Source organism: Syngnathoides biaculeatus, chromosome 9, assembly GCF_019802595.1.
Source record: "Syngnathoides biaculeatus isolate LvHL_M chromosome 9, ASM1980259v1, whole genome shotgun sequence".
NCBI classification, from domain to species: Eukaryota; Metazoa; Chordata; class Actinopteri; order Syngnathiformes; family Syngnathidae; genus Syngnathoides; species Syngnathoides biaculeatus.
The window spans coordinates 7,854,575-7,876,986 of record NC_084648.1 but is presented as its reverse complement, the minus strand read 5'-3'; the positions used below and the strand labels follow the sequence as shown (position 1 = coordinate 7,876,986).

General features: G+C 40.1%; 1 protein-coding gene across 1 annotated transcript in view; it reads left to right on the top strand.

The window, feature by feature from the left end:
• The window catches only part of LOC133505620 (voltage-dependent T-type calcium channel subunit alpha-1I-like), a 145,429-nt gene that overhangs the window by 68,928 nt on the left and 54,089 nt on the right, over positions 1–22,412 (top strand). The window contains exons 6-11 of the mRNA XM_061828843.1: positions 7,141–7,238; positions 13,835–13,994; positions 14,468–14,810; positions 14,880–14,972; positions 19,893–20,232; positions 21,103–21,380. Of these exons, the coding sequence (XP_061684827.1) occupies positions 7,141–7,238; positions 13,835–13,994; positions 14,468–14,810; positions 14,880–14,972; positions 19,893–20,232; positions 21,103–21,380 (1,312 nt within the window). The remainder of the gene's footprint in view (positions 1–7,140; positions 7,239–13,834; positions 13,995–14,467; positions 14,811–14,879; positions 14,973–19,892; positions 20,233–21,102; positions 21,381–22,412) is intronic.

Genomic DNA, 22,412 nt, shown 5'->3' with positions numbered 1-22,412 from the left:
GAGACTAGCTTGTGGCCTGGATGAACTGTATGTGACTTACTCCCATCTGTGGTACGTGGTGGTGTAATGCAGTATAATGGTGTGTTTTCCATTGTCTTTGGATATGCAAATGACCTATCTTCTTGAATGCATTATCAACACCTTGAGTGTGTGTTTGTGTGTGTGTTCACATTTCATCTTTTGAGCAAATTAATTAGCTTAATCATGGGATGAGGCATGAGATCAGAGTTGATGGCGAGTATCTGGAGAGATTCTGCCAGTGATTAAATGCTGCTTAGCCAGCGCGGCATCTGCGTGCCAGTCGTTTCGTGTCAAGCGTCTTGACCCTCATCAGTCCCACAATTGATGTTTTACCTTGTCAGGTATGTGCCTGAGAGCAGAACGAATAGAAATAATCCACCCCCCCCTCCCAAAAAAAAAAGAACACATCTGAGCCATGGTCACATTTACATGAAAATGGATAACTGTATATGTCCTATAATTGTGATCGCTCTTATCAGCAATTATTCATGATAACCAGCACCTTGCACAATTGAAATAAATTATAACAGCAAGAAATAACCCTGAATGTAAAAAAAAAAAAGACAGCCATACGTTCACAATGAAGACATATCACAAATTTATTCTAATATGATCAATCTATGCCATTTAGTCACGATAACTACCACCTTGCACAATGGAAATATATCATCTGATGAGGACAAAAAAATGCCCATGACATTGGCTTTCACCTGGGTTATATTGTTGTGTTTTGAATAATTAATGCAATTCCTTCTCCCACCAATTGTTCATGAAAACTGCCACCTTGTACAATAGAAGTTAATAGAAGGTTTATAAACAAAGCAAAAGGTATAAAGACAATCCATGCATACAGTGTGATGCATAATGGTCTGCACGTGTGTATGCAAGCCAAAAATGCCTATACATTTTTTTCAAAACTGTGAATCATTTCAATTTTGAAAGGTGGCTGTTTTCGTACACCAGTGGACGGATGTATTAACGGAATTTTAGAATCATCTCCACACTGTGTCCATATTTCTTTGACCAATTGCACTGCACACTTGTATTGGTACTACACCACTTGACGTGTAATTACATTGTAATAACATGACCATCCCCTTTGATTTAATCATTGCTATGGATGTTTGTGTTTTTCAACTGCATTCAAATGTCAAAGTTCTGCTCTGCATTTTTCTTTTCACAAAAAAAAAACAGGCTCTCTCAGCTTGCAATTGCTTTTGGTGAAACCAGCCAATGTTCTGTGCTGCTTATTAAAGAACAGAAGAAGATAGAAACAAACTTCTTCTTCTGGGGAAAGTAAAGACATTACTTTCTTTTGGTTGGTTCAGTCCAAATGCAGCAAAAAAAAAAAAAAAAAAAAAAAAAAAAAGGGCTGGCAATATGAAGAATTCCTTTGGCAGTGAAAGAGTTAAATATGTTTGCCTGAACCCATCATGGATGCCCACGAGGCAGCATTGCCCAAAAGGGAAAATAAGGTCAAAGCCGTAATAGACGTAGAGTTAAGAACCAAAGAAGGTGCAAAGTTACCATACTCGAAGGCAGATAAGACAAAAGTTCTGACTTCATGCTCGTGGGATGGCGATGACAGCGTCCATTCGTCTCATTTGAATAATTAATGCGATGGTCTCCATTAGCAGCCAGCGTTGGCCCAAAATGAAGCCGTTTGGTGCGAGCTGCTAATTGACGTTTCAGTTTATTTGCCTTAATTAGGCTGCCGCAATCTGGGTCCCGACTCACCATCTTAACCATTTTTTTTCAGCAGTCATAAATCACGTCGTCGTTAATTGCATCGACGTTTGATGCTAATGATGAAAAGGGTGTTTACGTTGGTCCGTGTGCGGAATGCACATTATAGAAACGGCGAATGGATAAAAATTTGTCAGAGTGCCAATAACTTGTACTTTCTAACCTGACTAAATAATACAGGGCTTTCAAAATGATTTTGTCACGGGCCACATTTTACTGAGGGTTTCCCTCAAAAGGCCATTATGACTGTGAAACCATAAATTTTTTTTAACTGTCTCATTATACTTACACATTAATTTTATGAACTTGTTTTGGAATCAGAAATCAAGGGCAATGGGTTTCCCAACTATTGTTATTTGGTAACACAAAAGTACTTGTAATAGCTCGATGTTATCATTTATGCCATGACAATTTGAAATTTTGGGACAGATTCGAACAAAAATCATGGAAATTGATGCATATGATCTGCCTCCGCGGGCCACAAAAAATCATGCGGCGGACCGGATCTGGCCCCCGGGCCTTGAGTTTGACACCAGTGGAATATTACAATGAAAATGCACCGAGCAATTAAATTTTACTTGTAATTGTGCTTGTACACCATCCGACGAAACTGCAAGTAACAGTAACAGTAACTTGAAAAATTGATATTGTAGATGTAGCCAACTTCGTCAACAGTTACAAATCACTCTCTAGATTTTTGTTTTACTATTAAGAGATGCTGTGAAAAGAGTTTTTCTCTGTACTCCTAAACCACGTGCTGGAATTTGTTTGAGTTGGACTCGATTCAACTGACAGTTTCTACTTGATTTCGCACAGTACCGTGAAGTTGTGGTGTTAGTTTTAATCTAGCTTGCAGTGAAGTTCTCCTCCAACAACTCTGCCTGTTTTTATTTTCACTTCCCGATGTTTTGCCCGTTACGACTTCCTGTTACACGACCACGAACCGGCGGCGTGTCCCCCGGGTCCCGGCGTTCCACTCGAGAAGCCCCCGGGAAAATTTTCCATGGGGCAAACTTGCAACACGGAGAATGTAAACATGGGAGGATGAGCAGCCCCCCCCCTGAGAGGCCAAACCCAATGTGTTTTCTAATTGCTTAAGGGGTTGGGATGGGGGGGATCTTTTTAAAATTCACCAGGCTGTATGCGTGATACTAAACTCATGTTGATGTGGAAGAAACCGTGTGGACTTTCTTCTTTTTAATCGACACGTGGTTTTTTTGTTTTTTAACATTTGGACACGTTGAAAAGAACTTTTTTATATTTAAACATTTTTTTTTTTTTTTTTTGCTTGAGGGTCTCACTTGAAATCGGATTGGTCTGGACTTCGCTACTTGATGGAAGTCTTACGACATGCAGTGAAATTGTAGTTCCGGTCTCGGAATTGCTGGGTTTAACTTGAGCCCCTGCGACATTTAGACTTCTGTTTTGGATAGGGAAGTAGAGTTAACAACAAAGTGTATTTAAAAGTCGGAAAACACAGCCTGTCAATGCCGTGAAACCCTCATTAGATGAAAATAGAAGCTGTGTGAGAGCTGAGGTGGCCGTACAACTTTCTGTCCTGTTTGGTAACAGAATGTCTTCTTACAGAACAGCTTGCAATAAAACTGAAGTTCACACACAAGTTGCAGTGGATTTAGAGTTACATACACACAAAAAAAGGAATCTCTAGTTGTACAGGATGCAGTGTAATTCTTCTTATATGGTAAAAATGACTTTAAGTGAAACTCAAGTATTTGCTGTGAAATTTGTTGAGGTGACATTGGAGTTCAACTATTTTTGGCTGTCAAATTGTATGGGCGTGTTTGTTGGAGCATTTGTCTCACAGGTTTGAGGACCAGAGTTCAAATCCCGACCTCTCTCTGTGTGGAGTTTGCATGATCTGCCCGCGCCTACTTGGGTTTTCTCCGGCCACTCCGGTTTCCTCCAACATCCCAAAAACATGCAACATTAATTGGGGACTCTAAATTGTATGGAACTAAATTATTGCCACCAAGATTTGAATTTGAAATGCCTCAGAAAACAGCATTTGAATTTGAAATGTAAAATGATCACATTTTCAATAGTTGCTACAATTCGGTGTCTAAAATTCACCGTCTGTGTCACCAGGCAGGGTTTCTTCAGGTCAGAATGAAACAACCAGCCAATCCAGTTACGCTTTCTTGGGATGTGACGTCACGTGATGAAGGAAGCGTAACTGCGATTGGTTGGGTATTCGCTTCAGACTTGAACCAATCCTGCCTGGTGGCACAGACGGTGAATTATAGACAGCGAATTGTACCCGGTTGAATTGTTAACATTGAAAAGTTAAACTGAAATACAACTATTAAAAAGTTGATCCCTTTACTTTTAAAATTTCAAATCCTGTTTTCTGTGGCATTTCAAATTCAAATCCTGGTGGGACTAATTTACTTTCATAAATTGCCCCTAGGTGTGATTGTGAGTGCGGCTGTTTGTTAGGGTGTACCCTGCCTCCTGCCCGTTGACAGCTGGGATAGGCTTCAGCACTCGCGCAACCCTCATGAGGATAAGTGGCTAAGAAGATGGATGGATGGATGGATGGATGGAAGCAAAATTATCCATATAACATTTTGCAGGAGTTAGTGAATTTGCAGTTGTATTCCAACCATGTGCACTGAAATTATATTTATACTTTCTACGTACATGCTGTGAAATGATGCGCTGCACAATCTAACAGGAAGCAGTGGAATTGTATTTATACTGCAACAATGTGCAGTGATTTATATTTAGTTATATCCTTAACCTGCAGTGTCATAAAGTTAAACTCTCTAAGTACATGCATTGTCTCATGCAGGGATCTCAAACTCATGTTACCTTGGGGCCGCTGGAGGCGGAGTCTGCCTGAGGCACACATGGACATATGTGGAATATAAATTAGAAATTAGGAACAATCCTATCTTCTCAAACATCTTTTTTTCAACACAAAATAAGATGAAGAAGGACGCTGTTGTTTCCAACTTGTGTGTAAAACTACACTATCCATGGCAACGCTGCTGTAACTTTCTCTCATTGAAAATTGTTTCTCTGCTTGCATCGAGTAGATGTCACACCCCCGATAGCCATCTACCCCACCATGATTGGTCGGTTCGTCAGCTCCACGCACAACACTGTAAAAGTGCCATCCATATAAAACATGAGGGCCGCGCTACCATTATACTTTGATATTAATGTGGGGGCCTCAATATATCGTCTCGTGGGCCGCAGATGGGCCGCAGGCCGTCTGTTTGAGACCCCTGGTCTAATGGTACAGAATGCAGCAAAATTGTAGTTTTATACCCATAGCAACTTGCAATGAGATGAAAGCTTTCGTAGGAGTCTCAACAACTTGCACTAGCTGCAGTGAATGTTGTTATCTTAATTATTTGCATCATATTTTTATGTCTAATTGTACAAGATGTAGTATAATCGTAGTCATATTTTTATCAATTTGCAGTAAAATCCTTACGCTCAAACAGCTTGCAGTGAAATTATATTCTTATATAAACTGTACAACTGTGCATAATCGTTATAACGGAATGCATAATTGTACGGAATGCAGTGAAATTGATGAAACCCAATTGCAGTGGAATTTTAGTTCAAGCACTTGCAGTGCAAGTATTTTCATCTCCATTTTCTTCACAATTTGGGGTCAAATTGTATATCTAATATTACGGGATGCAGAGAAATTGCAATTAAAGTTTATTGTAAAAACTAAACAAATACAGTCTACCCTAAATTCCAGCAATGAAACGTTATGTTTAATCACACGTGATTCAGAGAAATTGTAGTTACAGTATACTGAATGCAGTGAAATGAAATCATGCAGGAGGCAATAAATTTTTATATATAAGGCTACATGATACAATAAAATTGTAATGAGTATGATATGGTTGTGGTTGTATTCTATAAGTTTTCCTCTTGAAATAGTACATAAAATCATCCAGTGAAACTCATCCTTCCTTGCATTCTTCGCTTTTTAGCGCAAGCTGTTGACGATGCCGTGGCTTCTTCTTCTTTTCTCTACTGTCAGGTTCAATCACTTGATTAAAGTGTCGCTTGTACATACTCTTGAACTGCAACCTTGTGTTTTACGCTCTGGGAATTTCGTTTTGTCGTAATCGGGAGGGCGTCACCTCAGAGGCTGCGATCGCTGAAGCGGATCTGAACGGGAGCTTCAACTCTGGCCCGTCAAAATGTTCTTTGTGAACACGAGCTCTCCAGAAGTTCAAGCTGAAAGAATTTTTTGACTCACCCTCCCATATTGCTGTTCTTAAAGCTGTCTCCTTTCTCTTTCCACCTCATTTGGATTTTCCTCGCTTTTTAATTTCAGTACTGTGGGTTTCTGACACCCAACGTCCTGGTGAGCTCAGCATTTTTAATCATCATCTTGTCTGCAGCTCTGTAATTATCTCCAACGCTCGCTCCATCTCGCTTTATTGCTGTGCTTTTATTGGACCCAGTCATTGCACGGGGTTCTTCCCCGCTCATCTGAAATTTCTTATCTTGTGGGGTCACTTAAAGCGAATGCACCGTCACCTCCTCTATTTTCTCATGTGGTTGCAAACTGATGGATACAGCGCATCAGTGTAATGGCGCATGGGGACATGAATCAGGAACATTTAAAGGCACAAGAAGAAGTCTCCAAAACCAACGAAGAAGAACACACATGAAGACGACGTGCTTGTGCCCGGAAGCAGCAGAGACAGAAGTAACTTAACTTTGTTGAAATAAATGACCGGTCGCCTCAGTAAAACAGTTAGACTAAGATTACATTGAGCAAAGGAGGCTTTCACGTTGGGTCGCGTCTGACACGCTGAGAGGCTCAGCCTACACCGTGCGGAGATTCAGTGAAGACAACTCTCAGTCAATTGGGTTAGTGAAACAATAGAATACGTCGATGCTGACATTGAGAAAGCTCACAAGGTAAACTGTTTGCACTTTTTCTCTGATGGTTCCTCATTTAATTGGGACCAAGTTCACATAAATGTGGTCCCACAAGTTCACAAAGACACACTCTATCTTTGTGTGTGTGTACACGTGCTTAACATTTTCTGCATCCAATTTGCATATTTCTGTCACGACCCAGCGACATGGGGTAAGACCCAAATACGGGACTCCGAGACAGGGACATGATTTGCGAGGGTAATTTAATTCTGTCAGAGGTCATACACAGGTAAGCAGTCCACAAAAAAGCACAAAAAATACATCAAAAAAAAGCAAGGTCCAAAAATCCTGAAACGAGGTCCGATAACTACAAAACAAAGCTTGGAACATGCGCAAAAACAAGACTTGACTAAAGTGGCGCAGAAATGCTGGAACGAAGGAACAGGAAGTGCTGCCAGTAAAATTGATGGCAATTGTGTGTGTGTCTTTCAGCATGGTGGAGTACTCACTGGACCTGCAGAACATCAACTTCACGGCCATCAGGACGGTCCGAGTCCTGCGACCGCTCAAAGCCATCAACAGAGTGCCAAGTGAGTTATTTGGAAGTCGTCGTTGCAGATGGTCTCTTCAGAACCATAGACAGCGACGCAGGATTTCATTCTTTTTTGCTGTCCATGGTTCTGAACCCCATTCCACTCTGTGACAGGGAAATGATCGCATTAAATCATTTTTTCCCCCTCTTAGTAACGGTCACGCCTTCGACAAATTGTATTTACACAAAAAATGGGGCAACAAAATACTTGAAGATTACTATATTGCCTTGATGCTGTGAGACTTGAATTTATTTCAATGACGTTCAAACTTTTGACCTGATTTTCATAATCAGTGTCAGACCAAACTTTCCTTGGAATTTTCAATCTTGACATGATTTTTCTTGACATTTTCACGTGGATTTTATTATGGATTATATTTTCCTTAATATTCGCAGGGCTTTTTTGACATCTAAATGTTTCTAAGATTTTGCTGTGCTAACCTGTGGAAGATGGCGGTTTAATTCAACACACTCCAGTGTACTTCTCTCAGCCGCAGAGAGGTTTAGTGTGTCAACAGTGATGATTTTGTGTCAAGAATTGTTTAAGTCCTCATTTGTTCCTAGTTGTTGTTAATTATTCTGCCATCCCGTCAAGCTACAGCAAACTTATCTTTGACTGAATCGACATCCAGCGACGCCTCGAAGGCAAGCGTTCCTCCAGTTGCGCATACAAATTAGAGGTGATATTGACAACTTCTTGTCTCGGTGCAGCCCACAGTGGAAATGAGTTTAGTAGAACACTAATGTGCATCAATCATTTTGAAGGCTATCATTTGGGAGTCAAGGCAAGGGTATCGAATGTTGCGTTGATGCACTCAGTTAACGTCCAGTGCCACGTGGCTCGTACAAATGGTGTTTAGAAAATTACTTAGCAGCATGACATTTGGTACTCGTATGTAGTATATCATTAGCAGACTCACAAAAAAGTCTCCAGAAGCAATTCGTTAAAACACACCAAGTGTGGCATGTTGTTCTGAAACAGTCATTTAGGGTATTTTAGCTATTTTTCCTGATGTGCTTCAAAGATTAACTTGTAGAGATTTTATCCACCAGCTACCACATTTAAATCTTGGACAATAGTCAAGTGGACAGTATAAATGTGACCGCTGGACTTCTGCGTTCTGTAGTTTTAAAGACCACGCTGTGACACAGGATTGTTCTCGGAGCCAATCTCCTTTTATTTGACAAAGCTGTCGTGAACAAGGCAAAACAAACACTTTGTAGTTTCTGTAGCATCAAGCTAGGACGTAGACAAGTGTAGCAAATATATTATCCTCTATACATACTACAAAGTGTGAATACTCCTCAGCCATGATGTAACTTACATCGTTGAAAAGAGGAGGGGTGAAGACTGCTGCGATACTTATTGCTGGAGGGTGTGTCCCCACTATGTATACGTGGAGGTGCAAGGGCGGTACTTAATTGCAACGTCGAACTCAGGGTTATTATGTCGGGCAACTATTTACAATTTTTTTGTGATTCTAAACATAAACTAAACATGTATACTTTTAACTCTAGTTCTCGAAATAGTGATGCTTTTTTTTTTAAATCATGTTGGCGAACCATGGTAACAAAGTTTAATGAGGTAATAGGTTTGGCAGCACCCCCGGAAGTTTTTGGGAGTTGAATTTTTCTGATATAATAGATCCAGACACAACGATGGAAATGAGTTTGTTTCACAACTACTCATTGCCAGTTTGACTAGTATATGTTGTTTAAATTGGACGGTAATCAGACAAGGCCAAATGACCCCCTCAAACGGCCATCGTCCTGTGTCTTTGCAGGCATGACTTCTGGAGAATATTCTTGAAAATAATGTCACTGCCTCAAAGTACTGCAATTGGGTCCTACCCCATGTCCCGTGTTTGTGACACTGGGTGTCATCATGATAACTGTGCTTTTTAAATGTCATACTTCTGAGTGAAACTTGCTTTGGGGGTTGAATTTTCTAGAACCAACAACAGCGACATCCATCCATCCATCCATCCATCCATCCATCCATCCATCCATCCATCCATCCATCCATCCATCCATCCATCCTCCATCCATCCATCCATCCATCCATCCATCCATCCATCCATCCATCATCCATCCATCCATCCATCCATCCATCCATCCATTTTCTTTACTGCCTATCCTCACAAGGGTCACGGGGCATGCTGGAGCCTATCCCAGTTGTCAACGGGCAGGAGGCAGGGTACACCCTGAACTGGCTGCCAGCCAATCATAGGGCACATAGAGACAAAAAGCCACACTCGCAATCACACCTAAGGGCAATTTTTTAGTGTCCCCAATTAATGTTGCATGTTTTTGGGATGTGGGAGGAAACCGGAGTGCCCGGAGGCCAGCCACGCACAAGAGAGAAAGAGTGAAGGAAGAAGGAGAGAGAAGGAGAACATGCAAACACCACACAGGTAGTTCCAGGATCGAACCCGGACCTCAGAACTGTGAGGCTAACGCTTTCCAGCTTACCCACCGTTCCGCCACAACAGCGACGAAACAAAATAAAAGAGAATACATCAAAAAAAAAAAAAAAAAAACAAATGGGACTGCTCTAGAGTGATTTTTTGCAAAATAATTACAAAATCTGCTATGGGACCCATCAAAAAATATATATATATTTTTTGGGTTCTCCATCTATCTAGTTTAGGTACAGTAGTTCAAGTCTGTTAGCCATCAAACTCAATCTATAGGAAGAATTCATCTTTGTAGGACATCTGAAAAAAATGGCCCAAGCGACTTGCATAGCTGCTTCAAGCCGAAACGAGACTTCCTGTGTCTTTTCCAGCATGCGTACTCGCAACTTTTTTGTGGCTGTAGGTACTCATAATAGATATGCCTATCAATTTTCATGTTGCTGAGTTATGCTGAATTTCCAAATGACAGCATGTGTCTGGAGTGCGTCTAATCCCCACTAAATAGTCTCATCATTCCAAACTCATCTGGAGGGGTTTCATCGGCCTGACAGTGACACTCAAAGCTCCCAATCAGATTGCTTTTATTCTTTATGCTTCTCATTTAGCGTCAGACACTGGTGAGCTTAAGTGGGATGTACTGCCGCTGGGATTTTTATTGCAGTTTTGATTCTTTTACGATTAACGCACCTGGCTCAAACTCGTCCAAGATGACATCCTTTCTCTCAGAGGTTTTCACACTAGGGAGTGGACTGCATTATGACAGGGTTTGAGGTCAGGGAGCTACCAGTAACTACCGTGAACACTTTAATTTATTAAGTTACATCGACCTGTTGTTCATGTTTTTGTTGATTCCAAAGGAATAATGTTTGCAGGGGGGTTAGTGAAAATTTGGAAGGGGGTTGTGGTGAAAATTTCATTTCCAAAAAAGGGGGTAATGCAAAAAAGGTTTGGAAACCACTGCTTTATCCCTCGCTGTGGACAGAACAAAGACAGGGAGAATCGGGATGAAGACGACAACCTTGGGTTCAATATCATTATGTTCCTCAGTGTGATGTGGCATTGTCTCAAAAGTATAGATTGACCATTCCAAATAAACGTGCACAGAGATTAGTTATCCCAAGTTTAGTGTTGAAAATTTATTGACATTTTAGGAAATTCAAACAATTAAGAAATTCTGGTCATAAAGTAAATTGAAATTTAAAAAAAAATGTCGGAAAATACTACATTTTAAGGAAAATAAGGTCCAAAAATAAGACATTCATAGCAATCTCATATCTAAAACTTAGAGGGAAATCATACCTGAAAACTTGGGGGGCAGGGGGCGGTTCACATAAAAATGAAAAGTCCTTATGTGAAAGTATGGTCTAAAAATTAAAATTCCCCCTAAGATTTTCACTTTTAGACAGAATTTAATTGAATTTATCGAGTTGAATTTTGGACACGATGTCATTAGCAATTTTATCACGTTAGGTTTGAAAAGGGAACTTTGCAGTCAGCTGCCTGAACCTATTTGATTGCTCTTTATGTGTCGATTAAATAAAGCAATCATTGCATTTATTCTGGGCGATTTAGCACAGATCTCATTTAGGGGCCGATTCAAGCTCCGTGGTTTTCACTGATAGGAGCGCACAGTGACCAGTGCTGCTGAACCGATGGCTGGTCGAGCGCCGTCGTCATCACCAAAGGATTAAAAATAATGTCTGCTCGCTCAGCCGGTCGATTAATGGGGACGCTAATGGAAGCCGAGCAACACCAGTTCACAGCATCTGAGGTTTAAACGCACCTGGACCTGTTGACTACATTACCCATAATCCCCCTTGGGAGAAAGGATATTTGTGGCCCTTTGGCCCGTTGTTATTTTCCTGCATCTGAGCTACTTTGCTTGTTTGGTTTTGGCAAATGAGTTGATTTCAATAAAACTGAGGTTTGTTGTACTTTTAATCTCATTTCACGTTAGGGTTTGAAGAGTTTTATTTAACTTTTTTCAAAATGAATTTAATTTGCTGTGGAGATTTACATTAAAAAAACATGCTTGTTTTAGTCTTTTAATTGTATTATAATTGTATTTTTTATCTAATTGATGAAGTTCCAAGAGGAATTATATTTTCATTCATTTTAATTTTTAAATAATTAAATCTGATTGACTGGTAACAAATTCAGGGTGTACCCTGCCGTCTGCCTGTTCATAGCCAGGAAAGGCTCCGGAGCTCCTGCGACCCCTGTGAGGATAAGTGGCTCAGATAATGGATTGATTGATGTAGTTTAATTTGGTTCAAATTAATTTAGAAGCTCAACACACAAGATCTGTTTACTTTATGCAGTAATTTTATTTGGATAGTTCCATTTTTAATTAAATTTTATGTAGTTCCAATGAATTGAATTGCATGTAATTTATTAGTTTTTTTTTTTTTTAACTTTGATGGGGTTATGTTCTAAAGAACTTCAAATAGCTTATTTATATTTTTTATTTAGGTAATTGCCATTGAATTGTATTATTCTTAATAGCTTTTTTAAAAAATATATATTTTATATTTTACAAATACAAAATAAAATGAAAAATAGGGCAGCATCAGGTGGTAATGCGTTGGCCTCACAGTTCTGAGGTTCCGGGTTCAATCCCAGACCCGCCTGTGTGCAATTTGCATGTTCTTCCCGTGCTCGCATGGGTTTCCTACGGGCACTCCGGTTTCCTCCCACATTCCAAAAACATGTAACATTAATTGGACACTCTAAATTTCCCCTAGTTGTGATTGTGAGTGCATTTAATGACTTGTATTAAAATGTTTTTTTTAAGTTTTCTGTTCAAAATGTATGCAGCATCTTATTTCTTGCAAATTTCTTTTATCCGTCGATCAAACTTGTTCAACTTGGAATATGAATACAATCATGGTGCAGTGGCTGTCATCAGCGAGGCCATTCATGAATCATATCATTCATTGCTTATTTAAAAGAAAGAAGAAGGTCACGTCCCTCAAACATAAATCAGTGAAATATTCAATTCAGGCTTGCTCTGCCTGTTCGGGTCCAAGAGATCTCTCGTCACTTGGCCCCCGGTGGCCGGCGTGTGCCCATTAGCGCTGATTAGTCAGTTAAATGCCTAATTTATCCGATTATGGTGCACACGGAAGCTGGTTTGGTTTCTCTGGAGGATCTCTGAAGCAAAGTAATGGGCCGTGGAATCACGGTTAACGAGCAAATTGGAGATTGATCAGATAATTCTGATAATATAGGACATAGACGGCTATATTCATTCAAAGGTTTTGGGCCTACAATGATGAAAAATGAAATGTTTTTCAATTGAGGCTCATCCATCTTTTGAGTAGTGTATGCAGTTCTGAGGGGATCAGCTTTTACTGATACATATAAAAATAGAATTTTGTTTTGGACCAAAATGGCAGAATTTCCGTCTTTTTGGGCATGCCTTTCTGAGACATTGAGTTGTGGGTCTACTCATGATACAAATGTCTACTAAATGTTACTTTGCTGGGAAAAACTGCCTACTGGAGCTGAATTTCCCAAGCCTGCCGGGTGCTGCCAAGTCAATTTTTGGCGTTTACACTGGTGATAAAACATAAAATGGCCACTTCAAAACAAAATGGCTGAGTTGCTGTTTTTTTTTTGTTTTTTTTTCCAGACGTAGGTTCCTAAACAATGTTGTGTTTTTTTTTTTTTTTGTCTTGATAAACAAGACTACCAAATGTTATGTTGGTAGCTAAAACTGGCATGGCCCCACCGGACCAATTTTTACCACATCTCCTTATGATAGAAATACCAAATACCTTACTAATACCAAATTACATATTAGTAAGTGAAACTGGCTTTGCGGGATGAACAATCAAAGTCAGCATAAATTTTCACCATAAAGAATATGGCACATCAAACTCCACCCCCATGTTACACTCAAATGTTGTCTAATTTAACATCATCCATCGAGTATGTTTATGTTAAATTTAATCAGTCAAAATGAACCGAAAATGTTTGCTTCTCGTACTGGAGCACTGGTCACAATTGGATTGCATTTCTGGGAGAAGTTTAATTTTGAAGTTCACTTGGAAATCACCCTAAAATGGTAGCTTGTTAACAAAATGGCTGAATATATGTATCTCTATAGGCAAGGCTTTTTGACACTTTGTTTTGTTTTGTGGATCCACTCATGTGCGGATGTGTTATTACGCAGGCATGCGCATCCTGGTCAACCTGCTGCTGGACACGCTTCCCATGTTGGGTAACGTCCTGTTGCTGTGCTTCTTCGTCTTCTTCATCTTCGGCATCATTGGCGTGCAGTTGTGGGCGGGGTTACTGAGAAACCGCTGCTACCCTGAGGAGAATTTCACGCTGTGAGTGTGTGAAAGGGTCAAATGTGTTGCCGTGGCAACCAATTGGGAGATTTTACAGCAATAATGTGGCACCATGACCCACATGACTATTCAGTGTACACACACACACACACACCCACACACACACATATGCAGATGTACACTCATGGTACACAGACATACACACAGACGGCGTCTTGTCAGTTGTTTTATTGAAATGTCAGACCCATGAAGAAAATGCAAATGGTTTGCATTTTAGGGTTTTATGTCAGCCTTCCACCATTAGGTAATTTAAATGTAGTAGAATTGTAAAAATGGCCACCTCCCCGTTACAGTTTAGGCAAGACTTTTGACACTTTTTGTGATAGACACACACTGATATTTATGTTGCTTTATGGTTTCACCTGACTTGAGCACAAAGAAGAAAAAAAAAAAAAACATGTCCTACCAGAATGCGGAAAAAACAAATTGTGTGTTTGCCCGCTCTCCCTCAGGACAACGGGCATCCACCTTCCGCGTCCGTACTACATGGCGGACGAGGACGACGAGCGTCCGTTCATTTGTTCCCTGCCGGTGGACAACGGCATCATGTCGTGCCGGGACATGCCGGCGCGGCGCGAGGGAGGCCGTACGTGCTGCCTGGACAAAGACGATGTCCTCTACCGCCGATCGCTGGGCCTGGACGCGGAGCCGCGGCCGAACGGCAGCGCCGGGGCGTCGGGCCTGTGCGTTAACTGGAACCAGTACTACACCAGGTGTCACACCGGATTCAGCAACCCGCACAAAGGAGCCATCAACTTCGACAACATCGCTTACGCCTGGATCGTCATCTTCCAGGTACCAACACGCTTGTCGGTGATTGTTGCGGTAAGGTGTGTGTTCATGCGCACTGATGTGTGTGCGCAGGTGATCACGCTGGAGGGCTGGGTGGAGATCATGTACTACGTGATGGACGCGCATTCCTTCTACAACTTCATCTACTTCATCCTGCTTATAATTGTGAGTCCAGACAACAACTATCTGCTCTCACGTGTCATCGACTTTATTTTCCGGCTATGCTCCAATGTGACACACGTTTTAGCTCTGTGTAATTAGCCTTAAAACTAACATGTATTAGAAAAATACGATATGCGTGTGAAATATGATCACAAGGTTCAGTTATATTTAAAGTCCTCAAGTCCAGTTTGCTCCTAATTCCAATTCCCTTCTGCCACTCTATTGAAACTCTGTCTGGCAACTCCTCTAACTTGGTAAACATCACGTACGCTGCCAGCAGTGCTTGCCCAACTCTCGCGCTCATGCACATGACGTCACCATTTTCACGGCCATATTGCCGGTCAAAAAGAGCTGCTCAACAGTGTGGGGGACATTGAACTGGAGCAGATTATTCACAATTGCCGAGACTTGTTGTGCTGTTGGTTGTTACAACAGACAAGACAGATATTCAAAGTCATTCTGTAGAATACAAGCTGAAAAGACCAGAAAATATCGATGGATTTCGGCAAATAATCATGATGAATGGTGCCCAACCAAATACACACGTTTGTGTAGCCATCACTTCACTTCAGGTAGGAATTATTCTTCTCAATCTCAAATTACCAAGAAGTATTTAAAATCCCAAGTTGGCTCATTTGAGAACAATGCATATTTAAAAAAGAAAATATGACAGGGAGTCATCTCCAACGTACACGGAAGTGTGTTGCGGCCAAGACTTAAACTTCAATAAACCTCTAGCCGACGTTTTTTTTTTTTTTTTTTTTAATATATATGCATTGTTCTCAAATGAGTCCAATGGGTATTTAAAAAAAGATAATAAACCGTTGGTCACAGGTTTACGTAGGTTAATGTGTGGCCGCAACACACTTCCGTGTACAGCTGCTGAAGCCTATCCCAGCAGTTTAGTTTCTTTTTTTAAACATGCACTGGACTCATTTGAGAACAATGTATATTTATAAGAAAAACATATGTCACGGAGCGGTTTACCCAAGTTTAACGTGTGCCCGCAACACACTTCTGCATTCACGAACTGTCAACCTGTCGTCTTTTTTTTCCCCAATCATAGTTAATGAATGCGAGTTAGTGTAAAACCAGGGGTCATTTATTTAAATATTGCTATTTGTATTGAAAAAAATCTGAGTGGCTCCATCGCTATGTGGGATTGATTCTTGAGTGACAACAGATTCAGCAACGAAGTATTTGTATGCGTCCAGACTTTTCTACGCTTTCAAACTCTTCCGCGTAAATCTCGACGACTTACTCACCAGATACATGTGTAGATCCAGTTGTCCAAGACAAGCGGAAGCGAAATAGCACTCCAATTTCTTATCGGCGAAAACATCGACTTTGGCATTAAATATGGGTCCTCTATGCCAAGTGTCTCTCATTTTTCCACGTACCTTTGTTTATTATCACCTTCTAAATGTTTAACGGTATCGGACAAAACTCCGGGCGTCGTGCAGTCACTCACTCACTCACTCACTCACTCACTCACTCACTCACTCACTCACTCACTCACTCACTCACTCACTCACTCACTCACTCACTCACTCAGCACAGATCCTCTGCAATCCCCTCACTATATTGATATGGACTAAGTACTCATAGGTCGCACATTATCTCTAGGTGTCTTCGTGATGAGTGGGGAGGAGCACGACCAGCCCAGTGGAGAAAGCATGGAAATTAAACTGGTGGCTGTACGCCTTGTTGGGAATGCTGGGAAATAAAGATGAAATGACCTGGAAAATGGAGGGAAAGTGGTGGGGGGAGATGAAAGAACAGAGACGATGAAGGAAAGATGGAATGAAGGATGTGGACCGATGGGATTCATTCACATGTCTGATCTTACAGCAGATGTGTTGAAACGAAAGAATGCCGAAGGACGACCAGTTGTCTAATCACCTTTAATCAATTTGATTAATGTCCCGTATACCCCGCTTGACGCCACTATTAAGTGAAAACAAGGAGGCTGGTATTCGCCATGCAACCGTGGGAATAGTTAGCAAGCCTTATCCGATTAGGCTGCTAAAAGCAATTAAAGAGCTCGGCGGGCGTTTGGTCTCTGGGCAAGTGTAAAGAGCGCCGTGCGGTCAGCTCTCTCGGCGTAATCGCGGGGTGGATAGACGGAAAGTGGATAAGATTATTGAGACACGCACTGCAGGTGGAGAGAGAAGAACACCACTCGACTACAAATAAGATCCAGCCAAATTTGTGCAGTTCCAAGTTATGAATGGATGTTTCTGTGTAAATATCATTTCTATCGCTGTAACTGTTTTCAATTTTAGTTCTAGTTGATATATATATATATTTTTTAAATCCATTTAATCCACTTTCAACTGGTGATCCTGTTTGGGGTCAGAGGTTAATTAATGTTATTCAATAATATTTAATTATATTTTAATTTAGTCATAATATTAATGTAATTAATTTCCCTACAGTCATTTTCTGCCATCTATTTTAATGAGGGTTATAGGTGACAATTTTGATCTTACTTAAGTTAAATTTGTTCTTAATTTTATTTTGGTTGAGTCACTGATTATGTAGTGGTACACCCGCCTTCGTTTAGTGAAGGGACCCACTCAGCGACGGTGTGAATGTGAATGGTTGTCCATGTGAGTGCCCTGTGACTGACTGGCGACCAGTCCAGGGTGTCTGTCGTCCACCCTTTGCCCTGAGTCGGGTGTGATAGGCTCCTGGAACCCTGAACAGCACAAGCAGAATTGAGAATGGATGGATTTTTATTTTGTTAGATTTATTAAAATGTTTATTTAATTTATTTTTTATTTATTTTTTTTTTTTAACATTTTTATTTGATTGATTGTTTTTCCATGGGGATTTTCTTTTATGCATCTACTGTGTCTTCCGGTCCAGGGTCATTAGCAATTCATCCATCCATCCATCCATTTTCTTGGCCGCTTATCCTCACGAAGGTCACGGGGAGTGTGGGAGCCTATCCCAGCTGTCAATGGGCAGAAGGCAGGGTTCGCCCTGAACTGGTTGCCAGCCAATCGCATGGCACGTGGAGAGAGCCAACAGCATCACTCACAATCATACCAAGGGGCATTTTCGAGTGTCCAATTAATGGTGCATGTTTTTGGGTTTTGGTGGGAAACCGGAGTGCCTGGAGAAAACCCACGCAGGCACGGGGAGAACATGCAAACTCCACACAGGCAGGGCCGGGATCAAACCTGGGTCCTCAGAACTGAGAGGCCAACGCTTTACCAGCTGCGGCACCGTGCCGCCCTTTCTTAATTTCACTTTTTTTTTCTTCGGCATTTAAATTTTATCCATCTAATGTGTTACTATTTAGGGTCATTGGCGATTTTATGTTGTTCACGCTCAGGGGTTGAATAATGCATTTAATTCAGTGAATTGAATTGAATCTAATTGGATTTGTAAACATTCCACTGTCAGGTTGTAAAGAGAAATTGAAATGAAGATGATGTAAAAACACTGCGCATTGGTTGCGGTGGGGTGGCGTTAAGTCAACAGGCAGCTTGTATAATTCAAAGCTTTGCATGAGAATGTGGAATGCACGTCGAACGAGCAGAAGATGACACCATCAACATGTTTCACCGAAAGGAATTATGGGATTGGTAAACCCACTTGCTCTGATGCATTTGAGACTAACCAAGTGAAAGCATGCTAACATGGCAATCAGTATGCTGTCTATTCTGCCTTCTGTTTGGGGTTAGAGCTTGTTTTAGTTCATGTGTTTTAAGAATTTATTTTTTTTATTTTAGATTTTGACAATTTTTAATTTTCTTATTGTTATTTGTATGTTTATTAATTATACAGTAGGTTTTTTTAAATTTAAATTGTTCTTTAATTTTATTCATTTTTTAATTTATTTTTTATTGCATTCTTTGACCAAAATATCAACATGAGAATAAATATCACCAGAAATGTACATTATTTTTGATCACTTTGCCATGTTAAATATTTGTTAAATTACCAAAAAATTTCCTAAAGTCAACTTTCTATATAACAATAAACATGTTACACTCCAATAAAAACAAAACGGTTTGAGAAGACAGCATAAGATTCAGTAGGACAAAATGCACATGAGTGTGTGTGTTTTCAACGCAGATTGGTGACGACACTTTTTATTTTTTGTATTAATTTTATTCCACAGTTTTTTTTCCCATTTTTTTTTTCTCACTTTCTCTTGATTGACTCACTGAGCGCAGCCAGCGGGTCCCACAAACCTTCGCTATGACAAACAATATTTATCGTAACACTCTGTTGGGGAGAAGCAAACACCAGCAGATTCCTCCATGTGTGTCCGTGTGTGTATGTGCGCGTGTGTGTGTGTTTGTGTGTATCCAGTTTTACAGTCACACTGCTAAGCTTCCCGGTTTAATCAACTTGATTACAATCTGGGATTTGTATTGATTTTCTCAGTAAAACATTTGAAGTGTTGCTTTGTGAGTTAAATTGTTATCAAAGATGGTAGGGTTTTTTTTTAAATTACCAAAAGCACGATTTAACTGTTTGGTGACAACTGCAAAATGAAATACTGCATTACTCTTCACCAAAATTGAAGCACGGTGATGGCAGCATCATGAACCGGGGCTGCTTTTCCTTAGATGGAACCGGGGCCTCACACAAGATGGAGGGAATTATGAACAGTTCCAAATAGCCGTCAGTGTATAGCCGTTTATAGCAGTGTAATAGCCTGCTAAAAGGGGAGAAAATGTCAAGAAAAGCATGCAGAACTGCTGTTGCTGATGAATCCTGTAAAGGAAGTCCTATGTTCACACTTGTTTTGTCTCAGGGTCTGTCCATATCCTTCTTTTGTCGCATCTTTACCCTGCTTCAGTTTTGCTCATCTTGTGCTCGGTTATTTGCAAACGAGGGGTGGGATGGCTTTTAGAACAGGGGTGTGTAGACTTTTCAAACAGTCCGGTCTGACTCTTCAAGGTGGGCTCGTTCTTCATGATCAACCTGTGCCTGGTGGTAATCGCCACGCAGTTCTCGGAGACCAAGCAGCGCGAGCACCAGCTGATGCAGGAGCAGCGAGCGCGATGCTCGTCCTCGTCCACGCTGGCTAGCGAGCCCGGCGACTGCTACGAGGAACTCTTCCAGCTCCTCTGCCACGTCATCCGCAAGGCCCGCAGGCAGGCGCTCGCCCTCTTCAACGCCCTGCGCGGCAAACCCCGAGGGTTCCGCGGCGTCGGAAGGGGCCGGCGAGGGGGCGACGCCAGGGAGCGCAGGGCCAACGGGAGGGGAGGGCGGACGGGGCGCGCCCTTACGCGACCTGGTAGGTACAAAAACATTTTGGACTTGGTGGACCATCTTTAATTCAGTGGTACATGGTGAATATTTTCTTAAATTTTTAAACTGATTTAAAATGTTCTAGGGAAAAGATACACTTTGAGAAAAAAATTACATTTTCCAAAATACATGCTTTTCAGTGAGAGCTATATTAATTTACCATTTTTATTGTATTTATTTGTGTACTATTGTCTATTTTCCCAAATGTTCTCATGTAAATAAAATATTTTTTAAAAATAAAAATCCATAAATTTATGTTCAAGTATAAATACAGCCTATGTATATACATACATATATATATATATATATATATTTTTTTTTTTTTTAAAGCAACATTTTCTTTTTGAACAAAAGTTTTGGGATTTTTTTTTTAGAGAATATTGTTTCTTATTTAGAATATTTTTTGGAAAACATTTGTGAAAAAATTTAAATTTGGCAAAAAAAAATTATTTGCTTCAGAAAACATTTTCCAAAAAAATGGTGTATATTTTCAAGAGTTTTAAAAAGGCTTTTTTCATGTTAATACTACTTTGAAGAATGGAAATCATTTTTCAATAGATTTTCAGTTTTAAAAAAAGTTTGCGGTAAGAAGTTTTATCTATCTATCTATCTATCTATCTATCTATCTATCTATCTATCTATCTATCTATCTATCTATCTATCTATCTATCTATCTATCTATCTATCTATCTATCTATCTATCTATCTATCTATCTATCTATCTATCTATCTATCTATCTATCTATCTATCTATCTATCTATGTCTTGTCAAGCTGAACTTGAGGAAAAGTTTGCAAATGGTGGGCAGTTACTTGTTGATGTTGCCACTTTTGGTGGTATTTTTGTCTCCCGTCAGGCCCACCAAGCCACCACCCGGACAAAACCAACCACGCCCGTTCTGCCGAGCCCCCCGCGCTCACCGACGGAGTGACCCCCGTCACGGGCGAGGGGGAGGCGACGGAGGGCGTCGTCGTCAAGGACTGCCGCGAAGGCGCCGGCGAGCGCTGCGCGAGGCTGTGGTACGACACCAGGATGAAGCTGTGGGGCATCGTGGAGAGCAAATACTTCAACAGGGGCATCATGATCGCCATCCTCATCAATACCATCAGTATGGGCATTGAGCATCACCAGCAGGTACGTGCATGTTTGTGCACACATGGGCACGCGCACATTTACTTTTCCATGGCCTCCTCACATGCTCTCTTGTCCATTTTCAGTTCTTTTCCAAATGTTACACTAAAATGAGACCCTCCCACCCTAATAAAATTGTTGACTTGGTTTGATAGATGAGTCTTTTTTTTTTTTGTCAAAACACTATTTTTTTAATGTCTTGCTTTTTCTCAATGTTTTTCTCTTGAAAATTTTTTTTGTCAATATTTTCTTCAAAACATAGAATATAGTTTTATAATAAAAAATAATAAATGTTAAAAAAATAATTTTAAATATAATATTTATTTGCAGAAAATATGCTTTTTCCCTTGAAATAGATTTCTAAAATAAAGATTTTTCTGATAAATTATGTATCTTCTTAAAAATATATTTTTTCCCTCAAAAATTAGATTTTCAAAAAAGCCCACCCCCAACATTTTCAAATCTCGAAAATGTATGACTCATGAAACTGTTTCTTGAAAATATTCTTTTTCCTGTTAAAAACATTTTTGCAAATGCTCTTTCCAGAAAAAAATTTGCTAACGTTTTTTTTTTGTTCTTTAAACCCACATTTCCGTGAAAAAATATACAATTATTTTAACAAAATATTCTGCTTATTTCCTTAAAAGTTTTAAAACTTAAAAAAAACAAAAATTTTCACTAATAAAGTTTCTCTTGAAAATATACTCTCTAAAGTCTAAAATTATTAATATAAATCTATTTCTTTCAAAATTTACCCATTTAAATACAGAGCCTATTCTTTTTACAAATGTTCATCTATTTTTCCAAAAAATATACTTTCTGAAACATTTTCTTAAAATGCAATCCCTTTTTTTTCCTCAAAAATTGACTTTTTTTTCTGTAAAATGTAGGACTTTTATCGCAAAAAAACACCCCCCCCCCAAAAAAAAAAAATTACCATCCTGATCAGTGTTGGCTTCAAACGGCCACGTATACGCACACACACACACACACACACACACACACACACACACACACACACACACACACACACAC